Source organism: Heloderma suspectum, chromosome 1 (genome assembly GCF_057233095.1).
Source record: "Heloderma suspectum isolate Gila_16-S chromosome 1, 16-S_ref, whole genome shotgun sequence".
Taxonomy (NCBI): domain Eukaryota; kingdom Metazoa; phylum Chordata; class Lepidosauria; order Squamata; family Helodermatidae; genus Heloderma; species Heloderma suspectum.
Genome location: NC_139458.1, coordinates 412,849,000 through 412,866,414, shown reverse-complemented (window position 1 = coordinate 412,866,414; position 17,415 = coordinate 412,849,000). Strand labels below are relative to the sequence as shown.

Genomic DNA, 17,415 nt, shown 5'->3' with positions numbered 1-17,415 from the left:
CACGGATGCAATGAATATGAACTTGAGCACGCTCCGGGAGAGAGCGCAGGACAGGAAGGCCTGGCGTGCTATGGTCCATGGGGTCACGAAGAGTCGGACACGACTGAACAACAACAACAACAACAATAGCCAGCACAGCTGCAAGTTGAGTAGGCAACACCTTTGGGAAATCTGGGAAATTAAGGCAGGGTGGAAATAAAGGGAGGGGATATCATGGGTGGTGTACAAGCCAGACTGTGACTGGAGAATTTGGTTGGTTGGGCTAGCTCAGAAATTGGTCTTCCAGGCCATTTTCCAGAATGCAATGTATGGCCTGGAATGGGTACAAGGTTGTGGATTCTGTGGAAGTTCTGTGACTTATTGCATCACTTTCATCTAGCGATGTGGGACTGGTAAAATTTATTTGTTCGGCTCACTTGGAAGTAGGTGCCCTGGGCCTTTTTTAAGGAATACTGTTTATTGTCTGGAATGGGTACTGGAATGCGGATGTTGCTTTTTGCCCAGAATGGGTACTGGTTTTTGTAGGAGATTCATGGCTTACTGCATCACTCTCATCCAGCCATGTGTGCATTTGGTTGATTGGCTTGCTGAGCTGGTCCGTTCTGGGTGGCTTCTGGGTGTTGTTAAGGGGTTAATAAGTATACAGCAGGCACATCTGGCCAACTCTGCAGTCTAGTTCTGGCCCACCAGGCATCCCGACCCAGCTTGCCGAGCCTCTAGGGGTTCCTCCAGGGGGGCGGGACTTCAGCTCTAGGCCCCACCCCTTGGAGAAATCCCCTCATAGGGCATGCCCCACTGTCATCTCAGATGGGAGAAAACAGGGAGGATTCCCTTGCTGTCTTGAGCCAGCAGTGGAAGCCCCACTCTTATCTCTGATCTGAGATAACAACAAAGATGCGGGGTGGCCAGACTCACCCATCATTTCCAGCTTGGTTCAAGGCACCCAGAGTGGCTAAAATCAGCAAGGCGCATACAGGCAAGACCCTGGCAAGTCAGGTTGGGTCAAGGCATGGCAGGGCCAATACAGTGTAAGGGTGCTGAATAGCCAGGCAAGTTAGACCAGGCAGGTTCTTCCAGGACCTTGGCTAGCTCCCAGTTAGCTGATTTTCAAATAAGGAGAACTGTTGACTCAGCAAGCCTCAAAGGCTTTCTGAAGCCTTATAAAGGCCAGCAGCTGAAGACCTGCTATTAACTCCGCCCCCTCAGATAAGTAGTTTGTTTCTCAAAGGGCTACTGCCTGATTTGTAGCCACAGGCTCCTATGGGGTGGTGAAGCCTTTAAGGGGGCAATGTTTTCTGCACCAGAGGAGTCAGGCAGAGGCACATCCTCTGGTCTGGGAGGCCCTGGCCCTGCGGGGGCTGGATTAACGGAGGGAGTCTCCTCTGCCTCTGAGTCCTCTTCGGAGGCAGAGGACAGGTCAAGGCTGGGGAGCATGACATCACCTGCCTCAGGGAGCGGACTGCTCTCCTTGGCATGGGCTAAATCCCACTGCCTGAAGTTTCTTGGCCCACTCTGACTTCTTCCTGCAACAGGGGAAGGATGCCAGGTGGTTGAAGCCAGCGGAGACCCTTCATTCCTCCACTGGCAAAGCAAAGGGCATTTGGCTGCTTCTGCTTCGCTTGCCGGGCCCACTTCTCCCCACTGTGGGAAGGCCAAGACAGTGCAGAGCTGATCTTGTCCCCATTGTTCCTCCACTGGAGGGGTGGAAGGCTTGATACCAGCTTGTCTTCACTACACATGGGGCTTCCCTAACTGGGAAACCCTGTGCGCAGCAAAACCAAGTCCGTGGCCCAAGTGCCCAGTGGAAGATTCAGCCGGGGCTTGGGCCAGGGAGCAAATGACATCAGGGGGGCATGGCCACACCCATTGATGGCAGGTGTGGCCACGCCCACCTGATGTCCTATGTCCTGGAGAGGAGTGGGGTGGGTGGGGGATCATCCTGCCCCCCACCCAAAACTGGTTCTGCACCCCAGTACATAGAGTAGTATCCAATGTTAGTCTTATGTAGAGTAGACCCACTGAAACGAATGGGACTTCATTTAGTTGTGACTAACTTCAGCCTCGTTCATTTCAATGGTCTATTCTATGCAGGACTAACGTTGGATACGACCCGCATCGTATTTATTGGAAGGGTTCCCGTTCTAAAATAGTATTCTCAGGTGTCTCCAACACACCCCGCTGCTTTTGGCGCCTTAAAAAAACCAATTAAAAGGGCCGCTCCGGCTTTCACAGTGGAGGCTGGCGGCTCCGATGTCGGCGGGGCTGTGAGCCCATTCTGGGTTTTAGTCAGAACCAGCCAGAATGGTAAAAGAGCTACCCAGGGTGCTGGGACCCCCCCCCCCATGGCCCCAGCACCTCGGATAGCTCCTGTAGAGTCCTGGCTGGCTCTGACTGAAACCCAGAATGGGCTCACAGCCCCACCAGCACCGGAGCCCCCGGCCTCCACCGGCACCGGAGCCCCCGGCCTCCACCGGCACCGGGCTTTCCCCCTGTGCCGGGGATATGGCGACGCTGGGGCCCGGGCGGCTCGCCCGGTCCGCGGAGCCTCGCGCGCCTCGCCCGCCGGCGCGGTGCCTGACGCTCGCGCATCTCCTCCGATTACAGCGGGCCGGGGCCGGGGGCGGGGGGGCTGCCGGTGGCCAAGGGCGCCTCGGCGCGGCTCGCCCAGCCGGCAGCCCCAAGACGTCGCCCTCAGGCGGGGGAGAGGCCGAGCGGCGCGACAAATAGCGCGCGGCTCGGGGCGAGCACCTGCGCCCTCGGGCCGCGCTTGGCGGGGCGGCCGGAGCGCCCCTGCAAGCTGCAGGAGAGCGCGCGAGAGAGCCGGCGGCAGCGCCGCCGCCGCCCGCCCGCCCGCCCGCCCGCCTTGCTTTGACCCCGTCAGATCAGCAACCCGTCGCACGCCGGCAGGAGGCGGCCCGGGCGCCCCGCGGAAAGCCCTCGCCACGTGGCCGCGGGAGGCGCCGCTCCGGGCCGTGCGCCGCCACCGGCGGCCTTCCCCGGCCCGGCCTGCGCGTCGCTCGGCTAGAGCTCCTCGGCCAGCAGCCGCCGCTGCGCGGACTCTCTTGCAGCCGCGCCGCGCCGCCCCGCCGCGCCGCGCCGCTTCGCTCCCGCCGTTGCGCTCGCCCGCCCCCCCGCCCGCCGCCGCCGCCGCCGCCGCCGCACGTGCTCGGCGATGGAGCCCCCGCAGCGGGATTTGCCGGGCTGCCAGAACGGGGGCGGGCTTGCCGGCCGCCTCTCCGAGGGCTTGGTCGAGCTGCAAGGCGGCGGCGCGGCGCGGCGGCGGGCGCTGAGCAAGCCGCCCCTCCGCCCGCCGCTGGAGGACAGGCGCCCCGGGAGCGCGGAGCCGGCGACGAAGAGAGGGACGGACGGGTCGCCCGTTCTGGAGGCCGCCGACGCCGCCATCCTGCGCGGGCTGGGCGAGGACCCGGCCGGGCGATGGCTGTTGCTCACGCCGCGCAGCGCGGCCGGAGCCGTGCAGTTTCTCACCAAAGGCTACCAAGAAACCGTCGGAGGTGAGTCTCTCCGCCCCCCCAAAAAAGTCCAGGTCCAGTCCATGAACTTACCCCCCACCCTCATCATCAAAAAGTGCATCTGCCCCAGTGCTGCCTTCGAAAGGCATACAAAATTCAAAGGCAGCCCTGTTGGCCATAAGAAACATTCCACAATCCATATCAGTGCAAAACCTTTGTTAGGCCAAGTCAGTGTGCAAGCTTCCCAGATCTCCAGAGCTCTTCATTAGGCAAGATTAAAAAAAAAAAAAAAAAGTTTGGGGGTTTGCCTGCTTTAAAACTGACTGGTCAGGCATCATGACTTAAACACCAAGTCAGCCCCCCCCCCACACACACACACACCTGCTTTTTGTAACATCTTGTCTGATGAAGAGACCTGGAAATATCAAAAGCTTGCACATTTTGGCTGATCTGGCCTAACAAAGTTATTGCACATTAATATGGATTTTGGAATTTGAAAGACATGTCTGTTTTTAACTAAAACATCCAATCATACTGGATTAAAAAAAGTTAGAAGCCTGATTTCTTGAGTCTGCAATTTGCGTATGAAACAACACCTGTTGCTCAAGCCATCTTGAGGGATCTTTGGTGTTCTGAAGTCTATTTCCTTAAGACAGAATTTGCCAGAACTATCTCAGACATTTATATTTAAGGGATACAGGCTCCAGTTGAACTCAGTGAGATTTACTTTGTTGTTGTTCATAGCATGCCAGGCCTTCCTGTCCTCCGCTCTCTCCCAGAGTGTGCTTAAGTTCATATTCATTGCATCGGTGATGCTATCCAGCCATCTCATCCTCTGCCGTCTCCTTCTCCTTTTGCCTTCAATCTTTCCCATCATCAGGGTCTTTTCCAGGGAGTTTTCTCTTCGCATTAGGTGGCCAAAATATTTGAGCTTCGGCTTCAGTCTCTGTCCTTCCAATGAGCACTCAGGGTTGATTTCCTTTAGGATGGACTGATTTGACCTCCTTGCAGTCCAGGGGACTCGTAAGTCTTCTCCAGCACCACAGTTCGAAGGTACCAATTCTTCTGCGCTCAGCCTTCCTTATAGTCCAGCTCTCACAGCCATACATTACTACTGGGAAAACCGTAGCTTCGATTAGATGGACCTTTGTTGGCAAGGTGATGAAAGTGATGGGGCCAGATGCCATGATCTTAGTTTTTTTAATGTTGAGTTTCAAACCAGCTTTTGCACTCTCCTCTTTCACCCTCAACAAGAGGCTCTTTAGATCCTCTTCGCTTTCTGCCATTAGGGTGGAATCGTCTGCGTATCTGAGGTTGTTGATAATTCTCCCGGCAATCTTAATTCCGATTTACTTAGTTCCAGGTAAACAGGACTGGGCTGTTAACCAGTGCTGAAACTCAATATTAAGCACTTTCCCAGTGTACCTTCTGCCTTGCATTTGTGCCCCAAGAAGAGCCTTGCAAGAAACTAAAATCTTCCATTTTATTTTACTAATGGAAATCAATCCAATACTAGTGCTGCTACTAATAACTTCAGGTTTTGTCTCCCCCACCTCCCTGCTCAATATTTGATGGACCTTAATTTTTTTTAAGAGAGGAAAGGATCCTTTATTTTGTTGTTATTGTTGATTTTGTTTTGGAAAACTGACAACACCTTTAGAAACAAAAGAGGGCAAGGGATGACCCAGCTAAAGTGGAACGCTTCCTCCAGCAAATAGAATAAGAAAAAAAAATCAGAATATAACATGTCTGTTTACAACATATGTCCTGTTGAGTTCAATGGGATTTACTCCTAGGTACATGTGTATTGGATTGCAGCCTTATTTGGCAAATTACTTTATTGATGAGATCCAGTACATCTGTGAATAGTATCCCTCAGTTTGTTCATTTCTGCCAAATCAGAAACTTCAGGAAATATTTCTGGGTTGTAGGCAAGCAAGAATTTTTCCCAGTAATGTGTGATATTACAAAAATATACAAAAGAAAAAATACTTAAGACACTGGAGAAACAAAATGACATCTAAACAAAAGAAACATTACACAAACTCTGCATACTAAAACCCATATGGTTGTATGGTTCAAAATTGTTCCAAAAGTTAATAAACAAAGACCATCTCCCAACATAGCTATGAACTTGATTTCTAAAATAACTTCTCAAAAAGTAAGTTAAGTTCATTAAGAAAGCAAGCCATTCTGAAACAGCTGGGGCTTGTGGGAAAGGGATCTAGGGGTCAGGCAGGATAGCTCAATGAAAATGTCAGCCCAGTGACCTGATTCGCGTGACAGGCTAGCTCACCATGGGTTATTTAACCCATGATGAACCATAATGCATGCAGCCACCATTATGAATATATAACCCCTGCTGAGATTGCAGTGTGTTGTACAAATGCAGCCACCATGGGGTATTTGAGGGTTAAATAACCCTCAAATAACCCATGGTTTGTAGTAGGGTTATGCGAGGTTTGTTTAGCCCTTGAATAACCCACAGTGGCTGCGGTCGGATGACACGTTACAACCCCATTGGGGGTTGCGTATTCATAATGGTGGCCACACATACCTAGCATGCAGTATGGCTCGTTGTGGGTTAAATAACCACAGTCAGCACAACATGTTGTGCGAACCAGCCCAGTGGCTGGCTTCATACATAATGTTAACTCATGGTATGGGTTGTTGAATACTGGGTTGTTGTGTTGTGTGAACCTAGCCACGCTAACAAACCATGGTTTGTTAACCACAAACAACCCAGAAAAAGAACCCATGGTTTGTTGTAGGGTTGTAAATTCTGGCTTAGTTAAACCATGGGTTGCGGTTATGTGTGAACCCAGAACCGGGGTTCTCCATGGGTTGTTTCACTAGCCTACAGAAGTGGCAGACAAGAGTGATAAAAAAAACCCCCAGCTGCTCTACATGCCAGTACTATAGCACCGCAAAGGATACACGGAAGGAGTTGGTGAAGGAGGAAGGAAACAACCTAGGAATTGAGAAAACAAACGATAGTTTGTTCAGTCATCTGTCAGACTAACCCTGGGTAGAGCAACAAATCATGGGATAAATAACCATGGGTTAGCATTATGTGTGAACCAGATCAGTGTGTGGCAGTTGTGAAAAAGGTGATTTAGGTATCATTAGAAACAGGAATTGAAAATAAAACTGCCAATATTGTATTCCCTCTAGACAGATCCATAGTGTGTGCACACTTGTGGAAATACTGTGTACAGTTCTGTTTGCTGCATCTCAAAAAGGATATTGCTGGGCTGGAAAAACTGCAAGAAAGGGCAACCAGAATGATCTATGAAGAAGAGTTTTAATGTTGTAGGCCTTTAAGTTTAAGAAAAAAAGCGGGAAAGGGGTGAGGGGAAATGATAGAGAAGTACCAATTTATGCATGGTGTGGACAAAGTGGATGGGGAGACATTTTTCTCCCTCTTTCATAATACTAGAACCCCAGGGTCATCCCATGAAGCTGATTGGTGGGAGATTCAGGACAGAGAAAAGGAAGTGCTTCTTCACACAGTGCATAGGTTGTCTTCCCCAAACTGGTGTCACTTTGGACCACAACTCCCATCACCACTGACCATTGGCCACTCTAGCTGGGGCTGATGGGAATTGTAGTCCAAAGCATCTGGAGACTGGAGGGCACCTGGATGGGGAAGGCTGAACTATTGAATTCACTACCACAAGAGGTAGTCGTGGCCACCAACATGGACAACTTTAACAAGGAAATAGACAAATGGTTAGAGGATAAGGCTATCAATGGCTACTAGTCCTGATGGCTATGTGCTACCTCCAGGATCAGAGGCAGCATGCATCTGAATATCAGTTGCTGGGGAACACAAGTGGGAGCAGTGGGAGCTGGTGGCTCTGATGTCAGTGGGGCAGCAAATCTGCTCCGGGTTTCAGTCAGAACCAATCAGAACTCTAAAGGAGCTATCCAAGGTGCTCTTTTAGTGTTCTGCCTGGTTCTCACAAATCCGGAGCAGAGTCACTGCCCCACTGATATCAGAGCCACCAGCCTCCACTGAGTGAGAGGGTGTTATTGTCCTCATGTCCTGCTTGTGGGCTTCCCCTAGGCATCTGGTTAGCCAAAGTGTGAACAGAATACTGGACTAGATGGCCTTGGTCTCATCCAGCATGGCTCTTCTTATATTCTTTCTTACTTACTTACTTACTTACAATATTTGTATAGCACTCCACATCCAAAGATTTCAGAGTAATGAACAGCAGACAGGATAAAAGAATAAAAACCATTTTAAAGAATAACATGATAAAGAATAAAAAACATATTAAAATAATAATAATTTTTAAAAAGAAACAGAGTTCTGATAAAATGAGTTCGGACAAAACCACGGCCGGTCACTCAAGGAAAGCTTCCTGAAATAACTATGTTCTCAGGGGGTGCCAGAAGCAACACAACCTTGTCACCTGCCTGACCTCCAAAGGCAGGGAATTCCATTGGAATGGGGCTACCACACTGAAGGCTGTCCTCCGGGTGGACGCCAATTGGGCCAAAGGTGCATGTGGAACCACCAAGAGCATGCTGTCTGATGACCTCAGTGACCAGGCAAGATGGTAAGAGAGAAGGAGCTCTCTCAGGTATCTGGTCCCAAGTTGTTTAGAGCTTTGTACACTAGTACTTTAACCTTAAACCTGGCCTGGTAGCAAATAGGCAGCCAGTGTTCTTATATGGGGTTTTCCAGTAAACCGCTATACAACTGCATGTGAATGTGAATTAATTCTAAGTCTACTGATACTATGCCCTCATTAAAATGACCCAATACATTTTTTTTTTTTGGCCAGGAAGAAAATCACATCCCTTTATTGTATGCAAGTTGCTCTGGGAGCCTTTTTGGCTGAGGAGCAGGAGAAAAGCACTTCAAATGTATTTATTTCCTAAATCTTGTTCAGAATTTCCTTCCAAAGTCGTTGTATATGTGTGAATAAACAAAAAATGTGCATTACCAATTCACTGAAAGAATTACATCTCCAGCACTAATCAACAGCAGTGGAATTGTTAGTATTTAATCTATGAGGGGTGAGGTGTCATAGGTAAACTTTTAAATGAATTCTCTTTTAAATTGGCACCCATCAATCTGGTTGACATGTTGTTAAATACCTAGAACCATTCTTCCTCCAGCGTATGTCCATGTACAGTGCAATCCAGTGGGGCTTACTTCTGAGTAGTCATGCACAGGATTGTACCGTTGGATGGCCTTGTAGGCCCCTTCCAACCCTACTATACTATGCTATTCTATGATCTCTGTTCTGTTTCCTTTTTCAAAATAAAAAGGCAGATTTTCCATGACTCATCAACAAGATTTATAACATTATATGAAAAAGGATCTGCAAAAATTGATTTTATACATAAATGAGAACATTTAACCATTAGTTGTGCAATAATATGTCTGACCCAGAAAACCTGAAATATGGATGATCTGAAGCCAGTATCTTGATTACTAACTCTTCATATGAGATAATATGGTCATTCACTATCAAATCCTAAATTGAACTTACCCGTTTTTTGCTTTCAAATTGAGAAAAGCCAGACATGCTGCAAATCATGTTTTAACTGTTTTATTGTTTTAGAGTTTAATTGGTATTAGCTTGTTTAATGGTTTAATATGTTTTTAGGTATTTAAATTATTTATTGTTTTATACTGCTTAAATTGATTTTATCTGTACACCCCGATGAGATCTTAATGATATAGAGCAGGATATAAATGTTTTAAATAAAATAAATACTAAAATAAATACCTCCATCCTTTACCATTGACCTTCTTGTGACAAGGCAAACATGAATTCTTCTGACCATTTCATTTCAGTACGACATTAATATCTGATTATCGTAATCAGCTTCTTGTTTCCTTTTAATTGCTGCCCAGATTGGTGCAGTTTGATTAGAAATCCTTTTAAACCATCAGCTTGTTCCAAGGATACCGGATTATTTCTATAATGCATTCCTTTAGCACTAGCGGGGAACTAGCAAGGGGGTTGTATGAATTAACTGGGTTTATAGCTCAGTAGAATGTGAAAGTTTACTTGTATATGGCATGAGACACAATCCTTGGGAAACCTGGACCCTCCAGGTGCTGTTGCACTTCACTTCACATGAGCCTCAACCAATCTGGCCAGTGGTGAGGGACGATGGGGGTAGTAGTTTATCAACATCTGGAGAGCCACAGATTTCCTTCCGAGGCCTCTTCTAAGGACTAGGACTTAGTTTGGAATGTGGCTGAGGAACCTGATCCTACATAAGCCCCTCACGTCTAACCCCCTCCCAAATTCCGTTGTTACCAATTTATAGTAGGAAGCATGTCTACTCAGAAGTAAGCATATATACTCACAAATAAGCAGGACAACCCTCTGAACATCTACTCAGAAGTAGGCAGGAAAGAATCACGCAGCAGCACTTTCAAATAGCATCCCAAATATCAAGCCTCTGCATATCTACTCAGAGGTATGTATGAGCCTCATGTGTACTCACAAGTGGACATGGCTCAGAAGGAAGCAAAACTGAATCACTCAGAAGCACTTTCAAATAGCATTTCTACTCAGAAGTAAGCATGAGCATCATGTCTGCTCACAAGTAAGCAAAGCAAGCCTCTGCATGACTACTCAGAAGTAAGCAGGACATGCCTTTGCAGATCAAGGCTCAAAAGGAGGCAGGACTGAATTACTCAGCAGCTTCCCACCCCCCTGCCCTGGAAAAAGCTCTTGTCTACAATCAGCATCTGATCAGAAGTATTTTTCCCACACTGGGAAAGGGAGCCTTTTTCAGCGCTAACCAGGAAAATGCACGTATCTCCAATCAGCTGCTGATCGGAAATAAGAGCTTTTCCCCTGCTGGGGAGGTGGGGGGGGGGGGCGGGGGAATAAGTTGCCAGGCTGGATGGGGAAACTGTGCAGGCCTTATCAGGCCCACAGGCTGGAGGTTCCCCATCCCTGATGTGTAGGATTGCATGGTCAGTCTCGCGCTATTCAGAATTTCACACCCCACGCATTAGAATTGGGGGAGGAGGGGAGGAGCCCATTGGCCCTGCCTGCTCCATTGCATTCTCTTCCCTCTGCCCCAGGGCAGTGGGGGCTGAATGTCTGTACCAGGGAGCTATCTCTTGTCATGCAGGCACCTCATGCAGTTTAGAGCCCCGGGAACACACGGTTCTCAATCACACGGAGAGGAGGCTCCCCCACTGCAGAAGTTACCCCTCCAACACATGGAGGGCTGGAGGGTGGGTGACGAGGATGTGGCGGAGGGGAAGGGCCAACCGCCACTCTCCCCCTCACGCAATTCTTATTGCATGTGGGACGGGGGGTGGAACTTCTCAGTAGGGCTTCTATTATTAGTTATTCTACATTCAAGAACAGAGCTGGATGGAAAAACTGTTTCCTTTCCCAGCCCCCTCATCTGTGACTAGCCTCCATTTTGTCTTTTCAGAGATACTCAATGATGCGGTTTTCGACGAGGACCATGAGGAGATGGTGATCGTGAAGGACATCGATGTGTTCTCCGTTTGTGAACATCACTTGGTACCTTTCTTTGGCAAGGTATTGATCACCTGACGTATTTGATGTGGCCCCTAGACAGTGTCTGGGGGGCCATAGGGTAGTTCGGATTCCTGGATCCGAGGTCGGAGACAGTGCTCTGGCCTCAGACCCAGGAGAATGAGCTCCCCTCCCCCTCCCCCTCGCAGCTGGCATGGAGAGAACTGCACCACTGGCCTCTCTGGAGGCCGCATGAGTGACCTCAGAGAGGGGTGTGTGGGGGCGCTCCCATGGGTGGGGAGGGGAGGAGACTGGGGAGGCCCGCTTATGAGGAATCCTCTGGCCTTCCCCCTCCCTGATGCCTCAGCTAGACAGCTGAAAATGCTCATTTAGCTGAAATTCAGAGCGGTGGGAGCACGGAGGTGAAGATCGCCTCTGCACTCCTCCCACACCGCGTAGGATTCCTGTCAGCCTCTGAGTTCGGAGGCTGATGGGAATCCTGATGGGATTGCGCTCTAAGACAGTGTTGGCCAGCCTTAGTGGATGGGGTGGGGATATGGGGTGGGTCCTCCCCAGCCGAGCGGCTTGAGACTGGAACCCCCCCCCCCCCCCCGCTCCACCAGCCATGGCATTGTCACAACCGGTCCCAGGAGTTTGGCTGGGCAGAATCCAGCTAGAACTCTAAAGGAGCTATCTAAAGTGCTGAATCCTAGGGCCAAAATGGGTTCAGCATTTTGGATAGCTCCTTTAGAGGTCTGGCGGGTTCTGACCGAAATCTAGAATGGATGCACAGCCCCACCAAATTTGGAGCCTCCAGCCTCCGCTGGACCAAAACTGACTTGGGACAAGGAAACTTTCTCTGTAGCTGAAAATGCTCTCTAGTTCAGAGTTCTCTGGATGACTTCTAGTCCACGCTACACAGCTGGATTGTAATGTGCTACAGATGTACCAACAAAAGTGATGAACCGTGCTTTCTTTGGTTAGATTTGATACTTTGTTGCTTTCTTTCTGAGGGGATAACTTTTGCTTTTAAGGCCTGCAGGAATCCCTAGAGAAGCCCATAGTAATGAAGGCCGAAGAGTTTGAATTGTTTAGGGATTCAAAGAAGAATTCCCAAGTGCTTTGGGAAGGGGATTCTTTTCATGATACTTTCACTTAGCAGTCGGATGAGACAGGATGATGTAACCTAAATTCATAATGCACTGCACTGCTGAAACCACTGCAAATCCCCAAGTCCCTTTGAAATAAATTAGGTGTTAGCCAAGGCTCAGAACTGCAGTTTTTGTTGCTAGAACACCCTTCTCCAACCTGGAATCCTGCAGATGTGATGGACTACAACTCCCAGCATCCCCAGACAGCCACTGTTGTTTTGTCCTGGCTGGAAATGATGGGAGTTGCAGTTCAACACATCTGGAGGACACCAGGTTGGGGAAGGATGATTAATTAAGGGTGAAATCCTATGCATGTTTGGAAAGTAAGAAGTTCTACAATCCCCAGCATTCCCCAGCCAGCATGCTGGCTGGGGGATGCTGGGAGCTGTAGGAATTTTTACTTTCTAAACATGTATAGGATTGCACCCTAAATCACTTTTCCCCAACAACAGCATCGTCCCCAGTCCTCTTATGGCAAGATTAACACAGAATCAGCTCTTGCAAAGAGGATCTCGTTACACATTCAACTTCCCAGCCACAGAGTAGGGAAACTGAAATGTCAAGACCAATCCAGTGAGTGCGATGGGAAAACCTATTTGCGCAACACGACTGGGGGGAAATGATGACATGGTGATGTAAAGGCCAGCATGTGAATCTCAGTTTTGTACATGTATCTTAATCATTCTTCATCTCTTGCTCATATCTGCAGATGCACATTGGATACTTACCAGGGAAGAAAGTGGTTGGCTTGAGCAAACTTGCAAGGTTCTTATGTCTTACATTCTTATAATTAACTTATGGAACTCACTGCCACAAGATGTAGTGCTGGCCAGATAAAAGGCGGTAGTTCTTAATTAATTAATTAATTAATTACATTTATATCCTGCCCTATAGCATTAAGATCTCAGGGTGGCGTACAGATAAAATCAATTTAAGCAGTATAAAACAATAAATAATTTAAACACCTAAAATATTAAACCATGAAACAAGCTATTATCAATTAAACTCCAAAACAATAAAACAGTTAAAACAGCATGTTACTTTAGGGAATGCATTTAGCCTTCAAAGGCTTTGGTAAAAAGCCATGTTTTTACTTGGTGCTGAAATGAGACCAAAGTCTGCGCCAATCAGGCCTCCAAGGGGAGGGCATTCCGCAACCGGGGTGCCACAGCAGAGAAGGCCCTCTCCCATATCCCACCATAGTGTATGTCTCGCACTGGTGGGATGCAGAGGAAGGCCCCTCAAACAGATCTCAGTCCTCGGGCAGGCATATATAGGGAGAGGTGCTCCTTCAAACATTGAGTTCCCAAGCCGCTTAGGGATTTAAATGTCATCACCAAAACCTTGAGTTCCGACCGGCAGCCAGTAATACCATATAACTGGTGTTATATGGTTTTGATGAGGTGTTCCGGTCAGCAGTCTAGCTGCTGCATTTTGCACTAGCTGCAACTTCCGAGTCGTCTTCAAGGGCAGCCCCGTGTAAAGTGCATTGCAGTAGTCTAATCGGGAAGTTACCAGAGCATGTACTACTGTGGCTGGGTTATCCCTGTCCAGGAAAGGCCGTAGGTGGCGGATCAGCCGAAGCTGTCTCCAAGTACTCTGGGCCACAGAATCCACCTGGGGCTCCAGTGACAGGGATGGATCTAAGAGTACTCCCAAGCTACGCACCTGCTCCTTCAGGGGGAGTGCAACCCCATCCAGGACAGGTCGCTTACCCAATTCCCGGACTCGGGAACCACCAATCCACAGAGCTTCCGTCTTTTCAGGATTTAGCTTCAGTTTATTGGCCCTCATCCAGCCCATTATAGCCTCCAGGCACTGGTCCAGCACCTTCACCACCTCAGCTGACTCCGACGACAAGGAGAAATAGAGCTGAGTATCATCAGCGTACTGGTGACACCCCACCCCAAAACGCCTAATGACCTCTCCCAACGGCTTCATATAGATGTTGAACAGCATGCGGGATAGAATAGAACCCTGTGGCACCCCACAGCTTAAAAGCCATGGGGTAGAACAAGAATTCCCCAGTACCACTCTCTGGAATCGGCCCTGCAGGTAGGAGCAGAACCACTGTAGTACAGTGCCCCCAACTCTCATCCCGCAGAGCCAATCCAGTAAGACACCATGATCAATGGTGTCAAAAGCCACTGAGAGATCCAGGAAGATCAACAGGGTAGCACTCCCCGTCTTTCATCTGGAGTAGGTCATCAGTCAGAGCAACCAAGGGCATTTCAGTGCCGTACCCTGGCCTGAAACCAGACTGAAATGGGCCCAGATAATCAGTTTCCTCCAAGAACATCTGAAGCTGCCCAGCCACCACATGCTCAAGCACCTTGCCTCAAAAGGGGATATTGGCCATGGGGCGATAGTTCTCACACCCCTCTGGGTCCAGGGACGGCCTCTTCAGGAGAGGGTGCACTACAGCCTCTTTCAAGGCAGCAGGAACCACCCCCTGACAGAGCGAAGCATTTACCACTCCCTGGACCCACCCAGCCAATCCATCCCTGCTAGATCGTATAAGCCAAAATGCGCAAGGGTCAAGCTTACATGTGGCGGGCTGGAGTGATTCAAGCGTCTTGTCCACATCATCAGGCTGCAACAACTGAAATTGATCCCAGGAAACACAACCAGATGGAACACTGGGCACCTCCCCAGACTCTGCAGTAACTGTGGCGTCAGGTTCTGAGCGAATACGAGCAATTTATATAGCGCACAGTTAAACTATGGCATTTGCTACCATGAGATGATGTGATGGCCACCAACTTTGATGGCTTTAGAAGGGGATTAGACATATTCATGGAGGATAAGGCAATCAATGGCTACTAGTCATGATGGCTATATGGTGCCTCCAGTATCAGAGGTAGTATGCATCTGTATTCCTGTTGCTAGGGAACATGGGCGGGAGGGTGTTGTTGCACTCACGTCCTGCTTGTTGGTTTCCGACAGGCATCTGGTTGGCTGCAGTGTGAAACAGGTTGTTGGACTAGACTGACCTTTGGTCAGATCCAGCACGGCTCTTCTCATGTTTTTAAGTAGACTTATGTACAACACTGGCTATTAACTTATTTTGTAAAATCAGAGGTTAGATTTCCCTTTGGGCCCTTGTATATCCTCTGGGATGTTACTATGGATGGTGGAATTATTTCTGCATTGATCACGTTTGTCTCCTGAGCTTTCTCTAGGAAGCTGATACAAGGGATTATCCCATTCTATGTTTTGCAACAAGCCAATGAAGTAAAGTGAAGTGAATTGTGGTGTGTGGTGCCTTGCCCAGGTCCACATTTCTTTATGTCAGGTAGCATGATGATGACATAGTGTTGTTTCAGGGAATTCTGGGGGGACTAAAATGGCAGTCACCAGCTGGGAGGAGCTTGGGTGAGATGCCAGTGGAAATGGACCCCCCAAAACTCAAAGAAGTTATATTGATTCTTTCAAAGTAGGATGTCAGTAAGGTAAAGCAGGGGTGGCGAACATGCGACCCTCCATATGTTGTTGGACTACAAGTCCTATCAGCCACAGCCAGCATGGCCAATGGTGAGGGATTGTCACACATTCCCCATCCCCGAGGTACAGACTTCTCAACTGCAGTTTGGGATTACTCATAAACACGCTCACCAATTCCCGTTCTGCAGTTGTGTTAACATTTGCTATTCTGTTTTGCAAGGCGGCTGCCTTTTTTTAATGCCATGTTATTTGTTTCCTTCTTACTGTGACCCTCTTTTTTCCCCTCCAGAATTGTTGAAATATTTAGCCAAAGGCTTCAAGGTTTGTATCCTTTCTGCTACTCCGCTTGCTTGTTATCTCCCATCTCTGGCACTCTGATGCCTCCTCTGGGAGTCACTCTGCGACAGCCTTACTCAACCTGCTGCTTACGAGAAGTTTTGGAGGTCAACTTTCATTATCCCCAGGCAGCATGGCAGTATGGTCAGGAATGCTGGGAGCTGTAGTCCAAAACATCTGGCGGGGGGCCATCAGACTGGGAGAAGGCTGCTCTAGGACATGAATTCCTTAATAGCGTTCTCTGTACAGACTGCTGGGGTGCTGTGAGAAATACTTAAAGGCGCAATTGTATGCATGTTTAGACAGAAAAAGCTCTTACATCTGGGAGTTGTAGGACTTTTTTCTGTCTAAACAAGCAAAGGATTGCGCCTTAAATCTTTTAAAGCCGGAATGGGCATAGGACAAATTGGGATGTACTGGCAATTCGCGAGGTCACCATTCCTCAACCTGGTGCCTTCCAGATGGGTGGGGCTACAACCCCCATCATTCCCAGCCAGCATGGCCAATGCTGGCTGAGAATGATGGGAGTTGCAGTCCAACCCATCTGGAAGCCTCCTCTGGCTGATTTGCAGGGTATTGAATGCACTCAAAAAAAGAAGATAGCAAGAACAAAAAGGCTCCACCCTCCCATTAGGTTGTTGAAAGGAAGAAAGGGGAAATCCAGGAGTGTATTTGTGTATGAAAGGACTGTGAGCTCAGTTCTGGTACTGAAAACTAATTCCTAGGCTGAGCATGTACTGTTAGCGAACCTCCTTCCTCAATTCTGCGTCCACCATCTTGAGCTGTTAGTTTGCACTTGGCTCTGGCTGGTGGACCTTGGGATTCTCATGTAAAAGGAGGTGCACGCCCCCCAACCCGGAGCCGCTATTTTGCACCTGGCTCTGGCCAGCGGGCCTTGCGGTTCTCATAAAAAAGCCAGGGGAGATCCCATCAACATGGGAGCTGCCTACGCCTGGTTTAATGCTCCTGTGAACCAAAAGCGCTCGGTCGCAGAAAAGAGTGCGCACTGCGCCTCGGCCAGGTTCATACCTCTGTTGTGGGGTCAGTCTTTTGGTTACTCCTGAATTTGCCTTTCCTCAGAATAGGCTTCCTGTTGTGTCTTGGAGCTGGTCCCTCCTCTTCGCTTGCTTCCTAATTAAGAAGGAGACAGTGAACATCCAGAAACACAGAGACTGGGCCTCCAAAATTGTTTGGAGGGCTATTGCATGTGTGTGTGCGTGTGCGGAATAGTAACACTCCTGACTGGCAGCCACCATTTTAGTTTGCCTAGAATACCCCAAAATGCGGCTACGTCATGACATAGTGTTGTTCCCACGGGAATTCTAGGGGAGGCAAATGGCAGCTGCCAGTGGAGGATACCATTTTTACACCCAGAATGCCCTTTGGGATGACATCATCCTATGACATCATGTTGAAGGGCATTCAGGGGAAACTAAGATGGCAGCTGTCATCTGGGAAGAGCCAGAGGGGGCCCTGGTGGGCTTTGCTTCCCATGCCCCAAATCAGCCTTCCCCAGCATGGCACCCTCCAGATGTA

General features: G+C 48.9%; 2 protein-coding genes across 2 annotated transcripts in view; one reads left to right on the top strand and one right to left on the bottom strand.

Moving 5' to 3' along the window:
- Positions 1-2,946: 2,946 nt before the first annotated feature.
- The window catches only part of LOC146360163 (GTP cyclohydrolase 1-like), a 17,057-nt gene continuing 2,588 nt past the window's right edge, over positions 2,947-17,415 (top strand). The window contains exons 1-4 of the mRNA XM_084829012.1: positions 2,947-3,512; positions 10,902-11,011; positions 12,809-12,864; positions 15,833-15,864. Of these exons, the coding sequence (XP_084685138.1) occupies positions 3,173-3,512; positions 10,902-11,011; positions 12,809-12,864; positions 15,833-15,864 (538 nt within the window). The 5' untranslated portion in view covers positions 2,947-3,172. The remainder of the gene's footprint in view (positions 3,513-10,901; positions 11,012-12,808; positions 12,865-15,832; positions 15,865-17,415) is intronic.
- The window catches only part of CRIPT (CXXC repeat containing interactor of PDZ3 domain), a 24,030-nt gene continuing 23,550 nt past the window's right edge, over positions 16,936-17,415 (bottom strand). Inside the window, exon 6 of the mRNA XM_084829010.1 lies at positions 16,936-17,010. The gene's annotated coding sequence lies outside the window, so the exon portion shown is untranslated. The remainder of the gene's footprint in view (positions 17,011-17,415) is intronic.